Below are 24,037 nucleotides of genomic sequence, written 5' to 3'. Positions count from 1 at the left end.
TGGCTTTTCGCCTAGCCCTTCCGGAGGGTTCCAGGGTGCACCCGGTCTTTCATAGGTCGGTGCTCACTCCCTACAAAACCCCACACAGGTTTCAAGAGTCAGGAGCACTCCCAGAGCCACGTAGAAGGGCGCCTGAGGGGGGGGAATCGCCAAGACCAGAACCTCTTAACGAGGTCACAGAGATACTGGACTCGAGATGGGGGGAGGAGGGAGTTGAATATTTTCTAGCCAGGGAAGGCACTCCGGCCTCTGCCAATAGCTGGGTGCCGGGTTACGCGTTGGACGAACCCCTGTTGAAGGAGGAGTTCCATGCACTTTTTCCGCACAAGCCCATGCCCGAGGAGTATTTTGATGATTGGCTTTTCACGCCCACTTTGTCAGACAGCACGTTCGAGGGTTTCTCCTCACCCGAGGGCCATACGCCCGAAACAAGCCCGACCAGGGATCCGAGACTGGGGGGGGAGGAGACAGGCCCTTGTTGGTGGGTGGATCAGCCAAGGGAGGCATGGAGTCAGAGATGGATGGTAGGTCCTTGGCAGGCAGCGCCAGGAGAAGCAGTGATGGAGGAAGAGACTGTGAGGTCTGTGGGTGGGGAACCCGAGTTCGAACACACATATACGGAGATGACAGAGGAGAACGTTGAAGTGGACAACTTGTATCCTGAACCGACCCCGGAAGAACCACGTTTTCCTCAACCTGCACCCGGCGAGCGGGAGGGGGGAAGGGGGGGCTTCGAGGGGGGGATGGATGTCAGGGTTTCTGGGAGAGAGGAGGAGATGACAGAGGAGACGGAGAGCGAGTGGGAGGAGGGGCAGAAGGATGAGGAAGAAGATGACGGAATTCTGAGGGAATCCACGAGTCTGAGCAGCGAGTCAGAGGATTCTCAAAAGGGGATTACCTTAATCAAGCAAAAGGGAGGAGAAGGGAGAAGCGGAGAGGAGCCCAGTGGAAGACAGACGCAGCAAGAGGCGTCTCAGCCGGAACGGAGTAAAGGGGGTGGAGTCGTCAGCCTCTCGGAGGGAGCAGGATTAGGAGAGAACAGAGAAAGGGGGTTGGAGCAAGGTGTTCAGCCGGAAAGGGTGGAGAGCAGAACAAGGGGTGGTGTAGCGGTCGAAAGAAAGGTCAGCGGTCTAACGTGACAGACGTACGGCCACGATGCTGAACTGTACGAGAAGCAGAAATCTTCAATAAACTTTTCCTGTAAATAAACTGCAACGGAGTGAGGTCTCTTGTGAGCTGGGACCCGTCCTGGGTGGCCGTGACAACATCTATTTTTCATGCATAATGGGGTAGGCACAAAAGCCTGGAATGCTAGAGACTATTTGAAGTGGCTTCTGTACAAGATCCATCAGCTCTAAGGCCTCATTCCCATTCCTCAACCATCATTGATTGCCCCCCCTGCCCAAAATATATTCCAAACCCACTTTTTAAATGTTCAGTTTTGTTCTTAGATGGGGGCACAGCTCTTCGCACATTAACTGCAGTTTTGCCAGTACAACCAAGCCTTGAAGCTGGCAAGGCAACAATAGCCACAATCACACCAGAAATGGTAAGAAAGCTTTAAAAGAAGGAGCACAACAAACCACATTTTATGGTGAGCTTTCAAGGACAAAATGATGAAGTGCACCCAGGCACTTTGACAGAACTTTGATGAGAATTTGCTCATGGATGATCCCATTACCCCACATTTTTGGGGGTGGGGATCAGGATGCCAAAAATTAACTCATTACAGTTGCCACGGTGAGTGTCCCTTCACTCTATAGCTTAAATCTGGATGTGAGAGGGGTGAAAGGGTGAGAATGGCATCTTGTCCCTGCAATTGCCTCCAAAGCTGAGCAGGACCCTGCTCCTTCCCAGGTGCAAAGTCAAGGGCAAGCACAAATTTTGGCTGACCCCCCTGCTTGTAACATGCCCATAACACGTAGAAGCCAATGCACTAGTTCTAGAATCCAGGCTAATTGGTTGGTACATTGCTTTGAAGAGAATGGGTTGTAGCCCATTCCCAGGGAAAGTGGCAAGATGAAAGAAAAACCTTGGACCCATGCTTAGATGAAGTGTGGATAAGCCCAGAATATATTTGTTCCTAAAATGTAAGCCTCAATCTTCAATGATCAATGAAATTCCCAGAGTGGCTTACGAGAGAGAGAGAGAGAGAGAGAGAGAGAGAGAGAGAGAGAGAGAGAGAGAGAGAGAGAGAGAGAAGCATCAGCAGCATATATTGTAAAAGAAATACATGTATTTGACTTTTTTTTTACATTTACCAAAGAAAACTTATTTTAATTTTTTATCTGGAGTATCTATGTCCACTGGATTTTGTAGTCCACCAGAACTATGGTGAGTGACTAGAACAACCGCAAACATTTAAAGATTATGCAGCAAGGCTATAAAAAACTGCATGGTCTTGCTTTTTGGAGTGACACATTGAGACAGAAGTGACACATCGAGATTGCTGAAGTGTAGAGGAAAGATAGCCTACATTTGCTTTCCATGTCAATCAGTATGAACTAAGCAAACATGCATTGTGTTTTGGGGGAAAACCAACCTGCCACAATCTGGTTACGAATTAATAACATGCTGATTCGGGCTGTGAGTTGAAAAAACATTTTAGTCACACTAGTTTTTTTATTATTATTGTGCAGTCCATAAAATGTCGGCATTTTTATTTTAAATTGTGTGTAATAGTGAACTTACGGGAAGCCATATTAAGGCAGATAGAGACAGACACCTGCCTTATCATTAATCGATGTGGAAATTACTGTCATCATAGTGTAACCTTAAGATTGTGTGGATATCATTGTTAAACAATTGCGTATGGGTTCTCCAAAATCCATAGAACTCATTATTATTATTATTATTATTATTATTATTATTATTATTATTATCATCATCATCATCATCATTTTATTTTATATACCCCTTCCATGCCAAAATGGCTTCTAAGTGGTTTCATTACTTCTCTGTGTGGGATTTTAGATACTTTGGATGACTAATACAAATCATTATTTAATTATTATTGTCAGCTAATGATTGTTAAAACAGTGAGAAGAGTTGCAGGACTTGGGTTGTGGTTTGAGCTAAATTAATAATAGGGAATTATCTGGAGTGCAGGGTGGAGAGAAATATATCTAATGGGCCCATATTTTCCACGAAGGCATGGTTCCTAACTTCCATGAGAAGAGATGGATTCCTGGAACGGGGCTTTCTTAGCTTCCCGCTTAACCTGATGTGCCTCCCCCAGTTCTGTTTGTGAACTTTCCAGAACAGCAAAGGATATGACAAGGAGTTTGAAGCAGGAAGGTGAAATAGGCAAAGTCACAGAACCCCTTCACTTTCTTGAGCGAGTTGAAATGCTTTCTGGTTTGTGCAAGATGCTGTTGGGTCCACACATAAGATAGTGGCCTGTGCATTAGTGACTTAATAGGTTTCTTTTCATCCTATCAGTTTATCTTTTGAAGTCCAGGACATTTAGAGTATCCAATATTTTTTGGTTTGTGAGTTGTATTTCCCCTCTTCCCTAATTTCTCCTTGGATACTACTTAATGTAGTATCAAATTAAGCAAACTTTTGAACTTCTATGAATTTTATTGCATTGAAATGTAGGCATTTCTTATATGGAAAGTTGTTGTTTTCTTCATTAAAAATCGAATGAACGTTACATTTCTATTTTGCACTTTATTGGGAAATCTGGTTATTCACTGGTCTAATCTGTTGTTTAGATTATTCACTGATCTAATCTAATCTATTGAAATGCACTTCCACACCATCATCCTTTGAAATGCATTCATAAATTTAATTGACCATTCTGTTTAATTTGATTACGTTGGCATGAAAACCTAAAGACGTCCCATTCATTCTCACTAATGGCTAAAGAATGAGAAATCTGCAGCCTTTAAAGTTTTTGTTTCAGCACTAATTTGTTTTCAAAGTGTTTTACAACAAACTAAATATATTAAATAGCTTGCATTTCAGGTGCCCGTTGGTGCATATAGGTGGTGCTTGATTTCTGCTTAGAAGGTGGAATGTGGCATCTCTAGGGAGCCAGTTGTGCTGTGTAAAAACTATTAAATAGAATTGTGTGGAAGCAAACGAAGTCTTAAGAATCAGTGAGACAACCCAGAATGTAAATAAGAATTTCAGAGAGAAGGGGAAGTAGGGCCAAAGCTCACTAAGGTTTACATGCTTACCAGGGAATAAGCGTCTGAATACAGAATTGTACTATAAGAGTAGAAAGGGACCATTTCTGCTAATTCTTTACTGTCCTGTTTGCTGAGATTTATTGTTTGACAACATAAATTTCCAGGATTGTGAGTTAGCGCACATGAATGAGCATCCAACTTGATGGCTGCTTTTGTTTCTATTTGTGCCTATGAATACATGAAGTTTCCTTATACAGTGGTACCTCGAGTTAAGAACTTAATTCTTTCTGGAGGTCCGTTCTTAACCTGAAACGCCACTTTAGGTAAAGGGGCCTCCCACTGCTGCTGCACGATTTCTGTTCTCATCCTGAAGCAAAGTTCTTAACCCGAGGTACTGTTTCTGGGTTAGCGGAGTCTGTAACCTGAAGCGTCTGTAACCCGAGGTACCACTGTACTGTTAGTCTGTCTACTCCAGTACTTTGACAGGCAGTCGCTCTGTAAGGCTGAGATAGAGGTGTTTTCAGCCCCACAGCCTATAATCCTTTTAAGTGGAGATGTGGGGAACTGAAGATAGAACCTTTGCTCTACCAATCATGTTGTGTCTATTGAGTTATCGATCTTTCTCTGATTCACAGCCTCTCCCCAAAAGCCAGCAACTTGTGGTCATCACACAGTTTTCTAAAAGTGATAAATTAATGACCAGCCATAGCAATAGAAAGCACTGCATGATCTACGTGTAAGACAAGGCTGAGATTAAGGAGACCTGCTTGTTAGTAACTGAAATATGAAGGCCAATATCCATGGCTATTCCTTCCAGTCTCAAAAGTTTCATTCTACCTTATTGTGATTCTGCCTTCCAGAAGAATGAGTTACAATTTGCCCGAGTTTTCTGCAGCACAGTTTTTGTGGTAATTATCAACCACACCGCTTATACAACAGAGTTGCCTTTTTGTGGCAAATGCCAATCCATTGAAATCTCCAAAGCAACTCAGTACATGACCACCAAAGTCCATTTGAAAGCCCATGTTGTGTACGGGGGTTGTCCTTCAGGTTTTTATTAGCAAGTGTAATGGGGCAGAGTTGTGCGGGAGAAGAAAAACTTGTTGTTGTCTTTGTTGTCATCATTTAAACACGAATCAATGGCAGGCTGACATTATCAATAAGAATATTCCATCAATCCTGTTTTAAATTAATAGTCCAAACTGGTGTCTAGACGAAAGTTCAAATGAGGAAAGGGCAGTGAGATCATCTGACCACTGAGTAATGGGTGGTGGATATTTATCCTTGCAATATAAATCTTTTTGCCACCATAATGTCAGGGACTGGGCAGAGGAGGAATGGTGGAGACTGCCTCCACAACCTGACCTTTCCAGGGAGGAGCAAGAGGAAGATAGTATAGATTCACAACAGTGGTTTGCAGGAGGTCATAGCTCATAGACAAATGAGGGGGAAAGTTGGGAAATAATAGGAGAGGAGGAGGAGGAGGAAGCGAGGCGACTGCTGATAGACACAGTGTCATTGGAAAGCTTTCCAGACCCCCCCAACCTGGCAAGCCTTGAAAGTAGGAGAGCAAAGAGCTCAAAGACAGAGGGCATGTAGCAGCACCCGTAGAGATTATGAGAATGACGAATGAGGAAGTGGGAGAGAAGGGGGGTGGAATTCACCCAGGACAACGCCATTACCCAAGAGGCTGGGTTCTATATTCTCTCTCTGTAAACACTGAATAAAAAAGGGACCGTAAGAAACCTATCATTGTCTTTATACTTTCCTGGGCAACCAGCCAGGAGCCGCTGACAGCATCCTGACACATAAGGGCTCTCAGGATCCACTTAAGTTGTCCATCTGTTTGTCCCCACCACAGGTATATAGTTTAAGAGTGCATGGACATCCATGCAAGGGTGTGTGTGTATGTGTGTCTGGGGCACCTTAAGGATGCTGTTAGGTGTGTGCTTTTGACAGTAGAGAATTACTATCAGACTATGTGCCTACTTTGGCTGGGGTGTGTGAGAGAACAGGATGCTGGACTAGATGGGTCATTGGCCTGATCCAGCTGGCTCTTCATATGTTCTGGAATAGGCATTTTCAACATTACATTACCAACATCTTTGTGAATCAAACAATACCTTCTTGTTGAGGTGCCATGAAGTATAGTACACTCTAAACATCCGCTTTTGTTGGGTCAATCTCATTTTTAAATTTAAAGAAACGCTGCATATGGATGCTAAAGGAACTTTCCATTCTTGGAGATTAATGGAACACTCTAACTCTCTGTTTCCATTCACCTCTAAGTTCCTGAACATTCAATTTACAGCATTCCAATAAACATTTATAAACAGCTATTAATGGGTTTAGTTTTCTGCAAATATACACTTATTTCCTCCAGCAGCACAGGAGATGCTGAGGCACTCAAAGCTAACAGTCCAAAAATAGACTCTAAAACTGCTCTAGTTGAAGACGCTAGCATTCAGCAGTAGTGGATAAGTGGTACCTAAACTGCAAAACTGCAAATGGCAAAAATTCTCCATCTGATCCTATTAACTGATCTAATGTATAAATCCCACCATCAACCCATGTCTTCCACAAAAAGGACCGTGTCTCTATTTTCAGGTCTTGATTACTCAATAAAGTTAATTTATCACGAGCATGTTAATCAAAATGTAACTGACAAGACATTATGTGTCAAGTCCGTGTTGTGGAAACAAAATGTTAGTATATTCTATTTTAGAAATGTTGTTAGCTGGACTTAAAATTCAGGTTCTGAGGCTGCCGAAGTCCTTCTAAGCACTTAGGGGCCAGGTACTAAACTCTGCCAGTCTGTTTGAGGAAATAATGTTGTTTTCAGGTCCTTCCATAATGATATTCCATCCTGAATATTCTGCATCCATCACACTTCCCAAGAAACTGGCTGTCCTGCTTCCCTATATTTTTTAAAAGAGAAGTTAGCATCTGTTAGTTTGTTTGTTTCTCAGAAATACTGGATCCCTGAACTGGAAGCTTTTTCCTGTAAGCTACCAATTCCTTTCAATTGGTATATCTTGGTATTCTGTGTCATTAACATTCACCTTGAACTAGAGACAATATTGATACTGTCTGAATATGTTTGATTTTCCACTCTCGGCATTGTTCATCATATTGAACGTGCATCCCATAAGTCTAATACAGAACAAAATAACACTTGGCCTAGCAAAGCATCATCTGCAACAAAATATTTCAAAACAGTTATTGGGAGAAAACTTTTTTTTTAATCGATGGATAGCAAACAGAGGTTTTGCATCTCTCCAGCAAGAAGCTTATTGGCATGTGGAGAATTTGCACTGCCTCCCGCCTCATTTCCCAAAATACATGCTCAGCTGAGTAAGGCAAACACACAGATGATAAATTTTCAGATGAAAGATGGTAAACATGTAAAAGTAACAGGATTGGTGGGACTGCACCAGAGAGCCTTCTTGGGTAGTGTGATTAGACTGCCCAGGGAGGCCTGTCTTATTACAGTGGTACCTTGGTAGTCGAACTGCTTAGTTGTCAAACAAATTGGTTCCCAAATGTCACAAACCCAGAAGTGAGTGTTCTGGTTTGGAAGCTGAATGTCTGGCGCTGCTTCCGCACCTTGGTTTTCGAACCATTCCTTGTGCCTGATGATGATGAACTTCCTGTTTCAGAAAGCTTTGGGGTTTCTTGGTTGACTTCTCACTGCCTTTGTTCTGTTTTGGTTTACAGCTTTTAGTTTTTGCGGCCTGCTGTTTTTAATCTTACCCTTTTTGTTGTCCGTTATATGTTATTTTACAATGCTTTCATTATACTTTTTGTGTGTATTGTTAGTTGCCTTGAGCAAAATGCATTTGGAAAGCTGGGTTATATTTTAAATAATATTTTAAGAAATTAAATGTTTCTTTACAGGCTGACACACTTATCCCTCCCTCCCTCCCTTTGAAAAACACATGTGCCGACATTTTCCAGAATGAAATGTTTTCTGTGGTACTTCTTGAAATGACTCCAGTTCTTACACTATCAGGAAATATGTTTGAAGTACATTCATCTGCATTAGAGCTGAAATTTGCAGCTAAGACGGGGCCACCAAAGTACCAGAAATATGCAAGGTGGGGGGAAACCCTAAGGCAGAGCTTTCCAAACTTTTCAAGTTGGTGACATGTTTTTTGGACATGCATCATTTCGCAACACAGTAATTCAGTTTTACTAGCAAACCACAGGTTAAACTAACCCCTTTGCACCCCTAGGAGGAATGCGAGGAGTGTTCGCGCGACACACCTACACACTGCAGCTGGTACACTAACGTGTCGCAACACACAGTTTGGAAAGCTCTCCCCTATCGGAACACCCTACCCCCTCCTCAATCGAATGAAGACTGACAAATGGACACAGAATGCTGAGTGTCTTTCAGGGGGTTGGGGGTTGGAATGGAGTTGCTTGGAAAAGGGCATGGCTGGCTGTCTAAAACCTAAGCAGGAGCACTCCATACTTCCAGCATTCTTCTGCAGGTAACACATATTTTCTGAACGCTATTCTTCTGATCATATTGTCTTCTCTGCCTGCAGCCAGCCACACGAGGCCAAACATACAATGTTCCTGCCCCCCAATAGCTGTTGTGTTCTGAGCAATAATGAATTATAAGGTGTCTCAGCCTAATAAGCAAGATAAGCCCTTCCTTTAGCACAGAAGACCTTTCTGACGACACCTACAGTGCTGACGGCCTCTTAAGTTGATGCGTTTCTGCTTTTAAAGCAATTGTGCAAAATAAATAAATGAATGTCATCACTGCTGTCAACCTCTTGTTTCCACAGCTCATCATGTTAAAACTGGAACTTGTGAAGTGGTGGCTCTCCACCGATGTTGTAATAAGAACAAGATAGAAGAAAGATCGCAGACAGTCAAGTGCTCCTGCTTCCCTGGGCAGGTAGCAGGTACCACACGAGCAGCTCCTTCTTGTGTTGATGGTGCGGCACATTCTGTGGTTTGTTCTTCCCTCTCGAGTCATGCTCTGCCGAGTTCTTTAAGCGATTGCCTTTCATTTAATCCTGCCAATATTTATAGTGATAAGGAGGATATTGAGAGTTCTTTGGAGGCATATATACCCAAGGTGAACGATAGCTGGAGATTTGAAAGTGAATTACCAAGCCTGGCTGTGAAATGAAACCACTAGGGACTTGATGTAAAACTCCGAGCACCCATACGGCTGTATCAAGTTCGCTCATTTTAATATCTGCTGCTAAAGCTACATCAGCGTATTTGCTCCATGAGCTGCTGTTTCACATTTCCTTTATATTATTTTCGCCAAAAAGAAGAAAAATCAAGGCAAAGAGTGATGCTAGCCCTTTTTTTTTTTAAGGAAGTCATTTTAACATGAGAGCAGCACAAAGAAATAAATGCTTTCTTTACATCCAGGAGAGAGATTTTTAGATGGTCCATGTGCCTTTGCCTTCATGTCACATGCTTTGCAAAAAGCTTGTGTTTTAGTGGTGCTACGATGTCAGCTATCGCGGAAATAGTAACTATATCATCTTTTGAGAATATATTTCTTCCAGACACATTAGACCTGAATGTTCAAGGGTTAAGAAATATAGGCCGAAAGCAGAGAATATAATGAATCTTTTAACATGAGAGCAGCTCAGTGAAACTGGAGAAATGTGAATTCTGAAAGACATTTAAATAGATGTGAGAGGCTTTTAAGCCGTTCCAAAGAGAGACATGTTGAAAATAAGCCAAACATTTCATGATACCGGGTCAGTTTTCTGCCCCTTTATTGGTTAATGTCATTCTGATTGCTATTCAAATTCACATATATGCAATTTTTGTTTTGATTTTGTTATGCAGATATTTATTTATTGCTAAAACAATGCAGATCATAGTTGACATTTATGACTTTGCTAATATTGCCCTGACAATATTTCCATGGAATGAGTTAAAAATAGCACCAATATATATATATATAAAAACCATGCCTCTTCTTCTTCTTCTTCTTCTTCTTCTTCTTCTTCTTCTTCTTCTTCTTCTTCTTCTTCTTCTTCTTCTTCTTCTTCTTCTTCTTCTTCTCTAGCTTCAATAGTGGAACAAAAATGGTGGTGCCACATGCAGCCATGTCTTGAAGGGGAAGAATGCAAAGTTCTTCCAGATCGAAAAGGATGGAGTTGTTCTTCCGGCAATAAAGTGAAAACAACAAGGGTAAGTACCTTGACACCTGTCTGGCAGCTGTTGCGTTACCAGTAAAGAGGACAGAGATCTGCATATAAAATGCATCTGTAACCTGACTTCAACTCAGTCCAAGTCAGTATGTCTCGGGGTCAGGAATGATGGGAGCTGTAGTATTAATAGCTTATGGCAGGCACCATTTTGGCTACGCCTGATATATATGCATTTAGAATGAATGATGAATTTAAATACGAGCACCATATTTGGGGAGACCAGGTGAGACTTGTGCACCTGCTCGGTCAGCTGTCCAGTTGTCAACTTTTGATGGCCAACTTCAACACCCCTTCTCTCACTTCTTACAGTTCTTATGTTACCTGTCTGAAATTAAACCCAGAACTCTGCAAATCCTAAAAGGCATTCTGTTTTAATATCAGCTCAGTTTCCACAGTTTAATCGATATCACTAACTTTTTTTAGAAAAAGTTTTTTTCAAGAGATTCCTGTTGCTCCTCTCCCCTGCCACATCAGTTCAAATTAAATTTTGGGGGGTGGAAGAAGTAAACCACGCATTTCATGTATGTATGGCTAGAACAGCTTATGCTAGAAATTCCTTTGTCTCTATTCAATTAATTTATCAATTGCATATCCATTCAAGGCCTCTTCCTCAATAAATAGCATATCAAACATATAGATCCTCTAGATTTTTAAAATAACTTCACCCACAATCTTCAGAAATCCTAATTCAAACCCAGAACAAGTGATTTGGAAATTGCACTAAGAGTCAGCAATATATCAAATATGAATAACCTGGTTTGGCTTGTAAAAAGAAGATAATCCATAGATGTTCATGTATAACATAAGAATAACTCTAGTCAAAGAACCTGTATGTCCTTGGTTCCATAGTCCCCAAAGAGCTAAAGTTCATAAATATATTTTAAGATCTTGTTGATCTCATGCTTCAGATCTGAAAGAATTTAATAGGGATCTGCATAAAGAATCAATACTATAGTACAAGAATAGTGCCTTATAGCTTCCTTTTGATTAGAGTCTCTTTTGTTTCACAGATGTTTTCGTGTTGTGCGACAGAATAGCAGTATTCAAAGGCAATGGACATTTAGACTGATTTAAATGCAGATCTGCTTCTGTGAAGGACTTATCAAAAGAAATAGAAAGGACTAGATCAAAGGCGCCCCAGCCACCCCGAAAGATATTCCTGTGCTGTGGCATTTGAAAGCATTGCTCAGATTGTACTACAGCTAATACATCTTGCGTATCTGGTTTTCATACGACAGACAGCACCCAAAATTACATTTTGGCCAACATAAGATGCACTCCATGTCTACTAGCCCCATTTTATTTTTGTCCTTATTTTTAGCTATTTTTTTAATGAGAGGGAGAAGAAGGGGCAAGTCAGAAAGATGGCATTGACAGTGGCCAGAGATAAGGAAAAGCTGGAGGCAAAGACAGTGGTTGAGCAAGAGAAGCAGGAAAACAAATGTACAGTAGATAGTTAAAGAAAAATGAAGAACACCCCAGTCCTGTGTAGAACGTTGCAGTTTAAGGCTGGCCCCTATCTAAAAAGTTGGCTCCTGTGCTTTCTAAGCAGCTGCTTTAGAACACCTCCCCGACAGCAGTTTACAAGAGCATTTACTCGTTAATCATTCCAGTGCTTCTGTTTGGACATGGGGATGTGCTACCAATTTAAAAAGTGACAACTCACAGGCCAGGTAATAAAGGACAGTTAAACTTAACAATGCACTGTAAATGGTTCCCTCTGTTATATGAAACTGAAACCACACCAACACTTACAAACCAATATCGCACTTTGGAAAGCATGTCAGATGTTTCAAAAGTGATGAGCAGCCTGGAGGTCTCATTCTCTGAATGCAATGATAACTCCCCAAAATGCTTATTTTCTCTTGGCCACAAGGTTTGCAAAAGTACAAAAGAATATATATGTAGGGAAACCCCACACACAAGTTGGGTGAATCGGAGGACCCTCAAAACAGCCTGGTAAGGACTAAGAACGCGCAGTGTCCATGGAATGCTGATTGACAGTTGAAAGGAGGGAATGGAAAACTCTGGAGGAGGAATGGAATTGAGTATGGTATAGAAGGGTACAACTGAGTGGGAGCATTCCCCACTGTTCTATTTTGTAGATCTTGGACGATTTCCTAGTTTTCTAGTACTTCAGTCTTCTGCACACATCTAGGGAATACGCTCTATTGAACTCAGTCGACTTTGAATTTTGGCACAACTTGCCAAGGAAGAATTTACATATCAGAATCATCTCATAAGGCCAACCACTGCAAGCACTTGATTTCTCACTTTGCTGTAGCATTGTCTTGGGAAACAATGTTCATAATACCCCTTTACCATTGAGACTGTATAAGTGTATAATCTAGAGCCGGGGGAAATCAGCAAGTCATAATCACAATTAGTTGAGCCTCCTCAACTAATTAGGGTGGGTTTCCCCCCTCTTGTAAATAGGAAACATATCAGCATAGGCTGAGGAGATGTCATGTAGGCTGTTATTTTATGGTGCATGTATATGCATGTTAAATCAATGCACATGACAATCTATATGTGGGTTTCATACATTTTCATACATGTGTAGGTTTCATACATTTGTTTCATGGAGAGGCCTTTATACTTCTTAGATCAGTTGTCCCGTAGTTTCTGTCCTGATCCACAGCAGGTTTCCAAGACAGTCAAAGATGGGGTTCTTTACCTGAAAATGCCAGGGATCATCCTAAGAATGTTTGTATGTAAGTGAGTACTCTACCCCGAGTGATGGTTTTTCTTCTGTGGGAAAATCCCAAGATGGAGGAACAGAGACACATTGCTCAGTGACTAAATCTGTACGTTCATTTCTACATACTGCATCTAATGGTTAGTTCCATACAAGATGGGTTTAATGAAAGGAACCAATGCAAGATGCCTACTTATATATTGTGAATACCATAGAGTTCGTAATACATTATACATTTCCAGACAAGAATCTTTAGATACCATACTACCAAATTATTTCAAAAGTCACTGTAGTCCAGAGAGGGAAATAGCCAAGCTCTTTTCACACGCTAAAGGATGTTACTTATCATTCTTCTGCCCCATCTCACATATCCTAAAACCTTTTGGATATTGATAGTCAGCCAACAGAAAGAGCCAGGAGATTTGATGGGATACCTGACCTTTCTCCAATAGCTGAAGGAGATTGGACAATGAAAGTAGAGCTCTGTGCACCTGTGTCCAAAAGGGAACCTGAAGACTACACTGTCAGAATGGTTCTGAATTGATACATCTTTAAAAAGACCATTACAGAGATGATAATAATTGGTAAGATTAATGTATTCATCAGGTGCTGACAGTTGTTTCTATAGCCCTCACAATCCTGATTTGTTCTGCTAGGACTGCTTCTGTTTAGTTGACTGCCCACTGAGCAGAAAAAAATAAGGATGGATAAGGAGGAACAATAAATACAGAAGGGTTGAAAATGAGTCCCTGGACTTAGGAGTGGAATTTATCTTGAAACCAAGGCTGATATTAGTGTCAATGAAACAGCTATGTCAGACGATGATCTTGTCCTCCTCTGAATTACAACAGATGTATGTGCACTTTAGGCAGCTGCAAAGAAGGGTGGGAGGTGGACAGAGTAGAACTGCTGTTTGTGCTTGCTTTCTCAACTTCTTCTCAAAAAACAGGTCTGTAGTTCTGATTAAGATAAGATTTGTCACAGTAAATCATTTATCTAGAACTCTAGTATGCAGGGTGTTCATTGCAGTGTTCCTGACAGATCCTGCAGTCCAACTGTGGTCAGCACACTAGAAGAACAATGAAATATTTCTCACATTCAGGGTGCAATTCTAGGCTCACTTAATCTGGAATAGTAGTTCTTAACTTCAAGGCAGAACACACCGGCAAGAGTAAGTTGAAGATTACTAAAGGTTTTATTTGTAGAATGTTTGTAGAATGTTTAAGGCTGCAGTTTAATGTGCGTTTATTGGGGGTTGACCTCAATACATTTATTTACACTAGTGGCCAAAACTGTGGAAACCTTTTGGGGAAAGTGTGTTTCTGAGGTTTGATGGCTCATAGCTCTACTTCTTTTTGGAGTAATACCATAACATTATATATCAAGGGAAAGAAAATTTGATGAAGAATGTAATGCAACAAAGTTTGTTCAATTATCTGTATTCTATCTATCAAAAGTTATAACCAAATAACCAGAAAAAGGAAGCACAACTTGCTTAGGTTGATATGCAGTAGCTTTCCTTCATTTGAATGTAGCCAATGAGCATGAGTGTTTTTAGGGAGCCAATCAGGTGTTATGAGCCATCAAACCTCGGAAATACACTTTCCCCAAAGGTTTTCCACAATTTTGGCCACTAGTGTATTGTATTGACCTCAGTGGGACTTACTTCCAAGCAGACTGGATAGGATTTTGCTGATAGAATGATTTTTCCCCCATTCCCTTTTTTTTTTTTTTTTTTTTTTTGCTCCTAAAGATGCTCAAGAGTCAGACGCAACTAAGGGTGGAAACAAAATTATATTAAAGCCAAAGATTCAAACAGAGACAAAGCATGTGCAAGACGAACAGGGATTTGGAGGTAGTCACAGTCGGAACCTGTAGCAGCAATTTGTAGATAATATTCTGTTGCGCAAGTGGTGGGTCTGGGGGCAGGACAGAAAACTGTCGAATGTGGGAGTGCAGTACAGCCAGTTTAGAGTTGCTAGCTGGAGCCATAATAAGGCTATAGGAGCTTTCTGGAATGAATAGCTGTTCAATCTGCCAGAGTAGTTCTTTGGTTGAGCAGGCAGGATTCCTGCCTAATCCGCAAGGGGATCTAGTTTCTTGGCCGGCCTCAGCCTTCCTGAAAGCCTGCCATGCCACTTGAACAAGCAGCTCGCTAGAACATGAATGGGTTAGGAAAAAGTAATGTATTAAAACTTGATTCATCCAAATCTCATGCTTTAAAAAACGAATTTAATTTTCAAATTACAAAAAACCCCTAATACATTAAGCAACATTTCATTATCCAATGCTACCTTAAGCACTCATTTAAAACATAACCAATCACTGTACATATACATGTGTATGAATGATTGATTTTTACCAGGGCTTTTACTTACTTGCTTTTTAAGGTCAGCATATTTCAAAGAAAAATATGCATGGAAAGCTTGTCGGATAGCTGTCCTTTCCTTCATTTTTTTTAAAAATGCAATTCTTTGTCATCACTTGTGCATCAACATCTGCTGATCTGTAGAAATAAACGCTCAGGAAGATATTACTCACAATAACTAGGTTTAATATAAACCCCAATATGAGGAATGTTTCATTTCCCCCAGTGGTCAGTCCAGAATTGTGACATTTTCATTAGTCCTAATAAAGGTATTGATGTATCATGAGTTTTGTAAATAGGACAATTTAGAAATGTTTTCAGTGTAGGATCAGCCCTTCATTCATTTTTGTTTCCTCCCAATTATATTTTATTAAGTTTTAACATTTTTAACATATACAGTCAAAATACAAATTTCTCTTTCTTTCTTTTTTTGACTTCTCACTCCTTTTTCCATGGAGTTTTTGACTTCTCACTCCTTTTTCCATGGAGTTGTTGTTTTCCCCCTTCTGCTACACCCTATCTTCTATCTTATCAAATCATAATCACAATACTATGATCTAATTACTTCTGTTGTTCATAGCTCTAATCCTGCTTGTGAATTCATCATACTATAACATTTCTTCGAATGGTTCAAAAAAAGGCATCCGTCCTTCCATAAAACACCTTTTTTTTGTTTGCCTTCTCCTTCTTGCCTCTTTCTAATCTAGTGCTTCCATTTCCTGCACATTTAATGGGTGTGTAGAAGAGGGGATTTCACCAGATGTAGCTGGCATGACAAGCTGCAACTGCTGGAATTTCTTCTTCAACACGTCTATTCAACATGCAGGAGCCCCGTACCCTTCTACAACTTTCTACTCTAATACTTCGAGAAAAACCGATTTGCACTTGAATCCTTACAACCCACTCAAAGAGCAAAACAGCTTCCAGGTGTTTTGGCTCTCTGCATTGCTTCATGGCCCTTATCCTTTCACAATTTATCTGCTCTATATAACATGCTTGTGATCTGTCACAATCTTTCCTACTTACATCTGTGAGTTAGGGCCACTGAGTGCTATTTATTTAGCACTAAAGCATGTGAATGGCTCTACAAGACCTAGATAAGGCCCAATTATTTCTCCAAAGCGCTTACATAAAACAAGAATTAATCACAGGCCTGGGAATGATCAGAGGGCAAGAAAGCAGGGATTGTGATTAAAGTTGTAGAGCTACTTGTTTATACTCCTGCACATCATGGCAGGTTTTTAATGTCCGATTATTTAACATTATAGTACACTTTAAGTCAAATCTAATTCAAAATGCAAGGCATACATATTTCTTCCTGATAGGCTAGGGATATGCACCGATTCTGATTAAAACATATGAGTTTCCCTTCAGCAATTTGGTTTTCATCTGTTATTTTACCAGAACTATGCGCTTGCAAGATGATAAGAGAATGGAAAAGGCTGACAGTAGTAAGTGAAACAGCAACATGGAATGCTTCATTCAAGGCTATGGAACACGTACCAATTTTGAATACACCTTGGCAATATTCTCAAATATCATACAGATGGCTCTTCAACACTATTCCTTGGGAAATCACTGTATAGTACATAGAACCCTTTGTGAAAATTAGTGTCTTCCTACATCACAGTTACACTTTTGGTAACTAATAACCCACACAGTAAAAATTATACTTCAGTTCGTTTCAGAAGGGGATTTTCATTAAGCACAAATTCATCCAGCCTTCCATTATGAAGTCTGGTATTAGCATCTAATGAACCTAAACATCATAATGTTTTCCTGGAAGGCAAAGGCAAATATTATAGCAGGATAATTAAATGGAAATATAGTCATACATCTCCTTACACATATCTTTATTTTCTTTGCAAGTGAACTATTTCACCATTTTAGCATGGAAGGATTAGGAGTCTCAGGAGATTTCCCCTATGGTGTTTTCCTACAGTGATGTCTGACATTACATCCCACATGTTGCTTCCTAAAAGTGTAATGGTCCCATTTTAAAGATTGTAGAATTCTCCACTGCTGTCTCTAGGTCAGTGGTTCTCAAAGGGTGTGGAGTACCACACTGATGTGTGGTGGCAAGTGTGGCAGGAAGGTTCAAGGGCAACCAAAATAACTTTTAAATATTTCAGTGTAGTGTAGTATCAAAACATTTTTTTCCAAAATGGGGGGAGAAATAGGGAATCTGGAGCCTAATCTGGTTTATTGTGGAGTGACCTTAGTTCTTTTGAGTATTTTTTTTTAGTCACGCCCAAATTTACATAATAAACAATGGCATCAGGTATTTCTAACATTTTCTTATAAGCACTGTTATTCTATCTGGAGTTAATCTGAAGGATATCTGTGAACATAGCGGCCAGAATCTGAAAAGCTGTATGCACAGATGGGCCCCTCTGTTAGTTCATGAAGGCCAGGTATTGTGAGCAGATTCCCTTCCATTTTGGACAATGGGAAAATCCCAGCTGTGGTCGCAGCACTTGCACACTGGATCTCAACCATTCTGTTTTTGAAGCATTTATCCCGTGGTTGTGAATTGCAGCTGTTGCATTAAGAGACAAAGCAAGAGGTGTATCGCAGAGGCAGAAGTTTCGTTTTGTTGTGCGTGCGAGAGAGAGAGAAGGGGGTAGATTCTTGCTTAACTCCATTGATATTTCTAGCCATTATTTACAGGTTAGTTTCAGCTACTTAGAAGTAAATGCAGACTTTCCTTTTCGGTATGCTAAAGCATAAAAGACACCGGAAATTATGTGTCCAGAATAATGCAGATTGGGGCCCTCAATGGAACCAAACAAAGCAGCCCAAATGTGCATGAAATATGGGAGCGTGTCAGAGACGGGGACGACCCTTAAGCAAAGTGAGGCAGCAGATGCTTCCTCTGCTACCCTATAGCCCTCAGGTAGGGGCAGGGAGATGCTCTCCTGCAACCAGCAACTTTTGCACATGGAACAGATGAGGTGCTATCTTGTCTCCGGGCAGCAAAGCGTCTTGTGGCCACCCTGATCTGCGTCCTTATAAATTTCTGTATGAAGTTGAATAGTGGGGGGAGGGGCATGATACTAAAATTTAATTAAGCTTTTTTTGTTATTTGCTAATTTAATTGCAAACAATGCAGTGATTGCAGGTAATGTCATAGTGCAGTTACAATACATCCCTCCAACAGCTAATTGTAACTGACAGTGCCCATGTTGACCATTAAGTAGTTCTCATTCAGTTGCATCCAACATCGCGCAAGTGTATTTCTTTTCATCCAGAGTGGGATTTCCTCTTCCTTCCTGCCCCTGTATACTCCCCACATCTGCAGAGCAGATATTGGGGGGTGCAAGGGGAGAAGAGAGGAAAGAAAAGTCCTATTACAGCTGTGAAAATCTGTTCTGCTAGCAGCTGGTGGGCAGCCACAACTGGATATCACTCACTGAGCTCAATGGGTAGTACTCCCAAGTAAGTATAGGGTTACTGCTCAGATCCATTTATTTAGGCAGATATTTGACTTTCCAGTTTAAATTTTTTTGGGGATTGTTTTATCAGCTACTTCTGTCTGTACTTATTATTGTTGTATTGGGGTATTTCATTTGATTTTAATATAGTTGCAAGCCACCTTGAACATTGTGTGCACAGTGGAAGGACAGGATACAAATTTTCAGAAATACATTCCATTGCTTTCACTGGGACTTATCCATGACTAATGCTTACTGGGTTGAATCCTGAGTCCTCTGTCCTTGCAGAAAAAGTAACATTCATGTGGCCTTCCCCCCTCTTTTAAATAAACGTTGTCTTCAAACAAACTTACATTTGTTCGTTGGTCAGAATTAACACAATTTAATAAATTACTTCCTTGATTTACTTCAATTTAAAGAATGTTGATCTGCCTTAGGATAATTATATTGACAATCTATTTCATTAACTTGGAACATTTCTCGTTTATTCTGTAAGAAAGAAGCTATATTTTTCTACAGCATTTAAAGTCACTTTATCTTTTCCTTAAAAGCAAAATGCTCTGCCACTAATCCCAGTTTTTGTCTCATACAACTCATTCTAGTGCCTGACATGTGTTTGTTTCTTAGGCAAACGTGTAAAACCCTTCAAGAACAAGGAGACTTCTGCTGTGCCTGGTGACAATTTTTGTTTATTCCACATACACACACACACAATATTCTGGCTCCATGTTTGGGGCAATAGTTGTCATGAATCCTACTATTGGTCAGATTCTCAGGAAGGGCCAGAAGGTTCGTTGAGGAGTAAAGAGTCAAAACCTCTCCCGAAAGATGTTCCAGCCTTGCTTTGTTACTCACAGAGCAGCAGGTGTGTACAAATACAGGTTTTCATAGTTGTAGCGGTCTTTAATGTATTGTACTGTTTCTCAAACTCACAGAGCACCATTTAATCACAACATTACCATTAGAAAAATTAAACATATTTTTTGCAAAGTATTATGGGGCTGTTTGTACGGACAATAAGTTTAAAAATAGCATCGTAGACTCGTTATTGACTACAGTAGCCACATCCTTTGTGTATTTGTGTCCTCATGTCTCTGGTCAAACAAGCGTGGCTTTTGCAGAGCTTTAAGTTATCCCCTAGTGAAGCCTTGTTTCCAGCAGTGTTCTGTGATAAACCTGTATTGCAGGCACCTAAACACAGGATTACTATCCTAAATGTACAAAAAAAACATTAAAAAATATATCACAACACATTCCAATATTTAAATCCCAATAATATTGAAAGCACGATGTTCTTAATCTCCCTGGATTATCCTGGCCTATAAAGATAAAAGCCAAAGCAAAAACATTTTTTTAAAAAAAGTGTATTATGGTAAATGCTGCAATTACAGTGATATGTGATAGATTGAAATAAGAAATGTAACTTTTGTAACTTGATTATTTTTCAGGTTTAGGCTTTAACAGTGGTACCTTGGTTCCTGAACGCCCCCATTGTTGTACGTTTTGGTTCTCGAACGCTGAAAACCTGGAAGTAAATGCTTCCGTTTTCGAACATTTTTCAGAACCCGAACGTGTGACTTGGCTTCTGCTGAGTGCAAGAAGCTCTTGAAACCAATGGGAAGCTGTACCTCAGTTTTCAAACGTTCAAATGTTCCGGAACGGATTACGTTTGAGAACCAAGGTACCACTGTACATATTAAATCATTAGACCAACATAAAATTCCATCCACTGTAGCCAGCAATATAGCATATTCCAAAACGGTGTTTAGCAGTCAACAAAGGCTTTCACAAACAGGTATTGAAAGCTCATCATAATCTGTGCCAGCCTTCTTTCAGAGAGGAGTTCCATAGAGCTCTATAGTAAAGTGCTACACACTATGTCTCAGTTCATGGTGGCCCCACCAGGAGAATCGCCTCTAATTATCTTAGCAGACAGTCAGTTATATTTGGGAGCAGGTGTCCCTTTTGATATCCAGACTTGCAGAGTTGCACAGAGTTTAATATGTAAGCATGTGCACCTTAAATTTGGCTTTGTATCAAATTGGCAGCCAGTCTGAGTAGGATTGCCCTAGTTGTTGTTATTATTTATTAATTTTTTAATACCTGGCCATTTTCCCTGACTAGGACTTAAGGCGGCTTACAGATAAAAATAACAACAGTTACCAAACAATAGCCCATGTCTTCCTTTCTTGCAACTTTACCTACAAGTTTAGAATTCTGTTTGTCTTTCGTCAGATTTATATCCATGCTCATCTGTTATTTGTTCAGGTGTTTTCAAATTTCAAATTTATTGGATATGTGACAGTCGGGTCAATAGAATGTGCATATATATTTACTGGATTTACATATCTTCCCACTTTTACTTCTTGTATATTTTTGACATTTTGGGTTTAAGTGGTTCTAAATCTAGGACAAACAGCAAGGAGCACAGCCAACTTTGGGTCAATCCGAAAGAGGAGGAAGACATAAAAGCAAAATAAGAAAAGCATGTAATAGCAAACGGCACCCAACAACTGACATTGCAGTGTACATTGTTATGAAGCTCTACCTGCAGTTTTTAGCTTATAATGCACTTATGTCTCATAAGGAACTTTGTGTGTCCCAGTCAGTACTAAACACTGAGCCAAAAAACATCTTCCCTTTGGTTGCAACCCTTTAACTTGTTCATAACAAGAGTTGAGGTGGGCAGTAAGGTGCCATGTTTGCTGATAACACCGAATAATTTAGGATTGTTAAAGCAAAAAGGGATAGCAACGAGCTCCAAAAGATTCTCTCCAGGCTGAGTAAGGAACATTAAAATGGCAAGTGCAATTAAGTTTCGGCAAGTATAACGTGATGCAAATTAGAAAGCAAATAGGCCAACACTACATTAATGCAGATGGCATCTGTGACAGACTAGAAAGGGATCTTTCCATTGCAGTAGATGAAAACATCAAGCCAGTGCTTGACTGCTGTGATGAAGGCAAACTCCATGTTAAGGATCCTTAGGAAAGAGATGGTTATCTTACAGCTTTTGCCACCTGTTATCAATAATATTCATAGATTAAAATACCTTTTTGGGGGGTCTCTGCTGTTTAAGAGCTTTAATTGGCTCATGCTATTGGTTTACAGTTTTTAAATAATTTGAATGGGCAAGAGGAAAATTCAGTAGTTAACAACAACGTTAAAAAGACAATCCTTTCAAAATCAAGTTTTACTTACCGTATTTTCCGCTCTATAAGACGCATCAGACCATAAGATGCACCAAGTTTTTGGAGGAGGAAAACAAGAAAAAAAATATTCTGAATCCCAGAAGCCAGAACAGTAAGAGGGATCTGGTCGCGTGAAGCCTCTTCAGGGCAGCGGGATGAAGGCTCCCCCTGCCCTCAAGAGGCTTCGCACGGCTAAGCCAGAAGCCAGGACAGCAAGAGGGATCGCTGCGCAGTGATCCCTCTTGCTGTCCTGGCTTATGGAATAGCCGCTCGGAGCCTCTTGAGGGCAGTGGGAGGAAGGCTCCTCCAAGAGCCGTTCTCCCTTTAAAGAGCTCCACGTGGCTCTTTAAAGGGAGCACTGAGCAGAGCCTCCCGCCTGCATTTGCTCCATAAGACGCACACACATTTCCCCTTACTTTTTAGGAGGGGGGAAGTGCATCTTATAGAGCGAAAAATACGGTATCTCTTTGACATTAAACGGACTTCCCTTCAAAGTTAAAGGGATTAACCTGCCAGGAAGCTAGGTCAGTTGCATTGAACCACTCTGTTCCTAGTTAATAACAGAGAAGCTTGAGTTGACCCACATGAAGAAATTGAGGCAGGAATCAGTGAAGATGGAAACGCCAGTCTAGGGCTATTACTGTTTGTGGCAATAAGTAGAAAACAAGAAGCAGTGGGCGCATAGAGCTGACATAAATAGTGCTTAAACAGTAGGTTATGGACAACTCCAAATTTGTGAGATCACAGGTGTTTTTGAGTAGATTATTGCAATTATCACATGATAGCCTAGCTATCTGGAACTTCTGTTATAAGACTCTTTTCAGCAAGGCAGTATATTTGTGGGAAACTCTTTGCCCATTCAGCCTTGCGAATTGGATGTCAGCTGCTCATCTGAATCTACCCTAGTCTGTAAGAACTAATAAGCATCAACTGATAGCATCACAAGACATAAATGGTTTAGACATTAAATTGCTGCTGGGCCACTTGGAAAGCTACTGAAAGTAAAAATGTTCAGGGCACTCAGTGATAGGCAGCAACATCTACATCTACATGTTTTTACCCATGAGGATGAAACACTTAGCAATTAGGGTGAAATCAGAAATAAATTCTGAGTTGCAGGACTGCAGTTTATTTGCTTTGTTTTACTTGCAGTTCATATAATGCCAATTGTTTATGATAATGTTGCAGATGACAAGAAAAAAGCACAGTGCATTTGTACTGATTTTATAATATTCCTATTCTGGGATTGTTAACTCCAAATATATGTTGGAAATGAATCAAGTTGTTGTTGTTGTTGTTGTTGTTGTTGTTGTTGTTGTTCTTCTTCTTCTTCTTCTTCTTCTTCTTCTTCTTCTTCTTCTTCTTCTTCTTCTTCTTCTTCTTCAAGAAACACCTTATAAATGAGATTCATGGGGAAATGTAATAATTTGGGACTTGTTTTCTGACTTTTAAGCCACTAATGTCTGTCACTGGATAAAGAACTTCATGTTCACCTAGGCTTTTTAAATAACTGATGGAGTCTGTTATTCTCACAATTTTTCAATCTGTGCTTCAACTTGTAAGGGTGGTATGAGGTACTTGAGTGTATTTATATTGCTTTTGATTTACCGTATTTGGTTTTATATCTTCTGTATATTCTAATTGTTTTCTTATTTATTGCAAACCACACTAAGAACTTTATGTTCTGCCACCAGTCAGTCAATCAGTCTTTGTTTACATCATGTTTTCAAGCTTATTTCTGCAGCCATGGAAGTATTCATACCAGGATGTTCCACATTTTGATTTTTTGACGTGGAAAGCTTGATAGAAAATATAATGACAATAAAAAACAAGATGATGAATGATGCCCAAACCAATAAGTTGGTTTTTTCTCAGAATGCACAACTGTGAACTATGTTACCACAATCTCCTTTGCTTACACAAATCACATACTGTTGATGATTTGACGAAAACATACAGCACAGTTTCCAAAATCCTTATAACAAGTGCCTTCCCATCTGTTCAAAAATGTGT

The 24,037-nt window shown here is 40.3% G+C and overlaps 1 protein-coding gene across 3 annotated transcripts in view; it reads left to right on the top strand.

Moving 5' to 3' along the window:
* Positions 1–24,037, top strand: part of TAFA2 (TAFA chemokine like family member 2) — a 149,900-nt gene that overhangs the window by 115,743 nt on the left and 10,120 nt on the right. For 2 of the 3 annotated variants that reach the window (XR_014172380.1, XR_014172381.1), the window contains exons 3-5: positions 8,936–9,088; positions 10,189–10,313; positions 19,461–19,698. Coding sequence is in view for 1 of the 3 variants with exons in the window: in XM_081928139.1 (XP_081784265.1) it covers positions 8,936–9,088; positions 10,189–10,313 (278 nt within the window). In the remaining 2 variants the exon portion in view is untranslated. The remainder of the gene's footprint in view (positions 1–8,935; positions 9,089–10,188; positions 10,314–19,460; positions 19,699–24,037) is intronic. The other variant, XM_081928139.1, reaches the window with a different exon arrangement.

Source organism: Podarcis melisellensis, assembly GCF_964234715.1.
Source record: "Podarcis melisellensis genome assembly, chromosome: 10".
In the NCBI taxonomy this organism is placed as follows: domain Eukaryota; kingdom Metazoa; phylum Chordata; class Lepidosauria; order Squamata; family Lacertidae; genus Podarcis; species Podarcis melisellensis.
The sequence above is the reverse complement of the archived record's forward strand: the minus strand, read 5'-3'. Positions and strand labels throughout refer to the sequence as shown.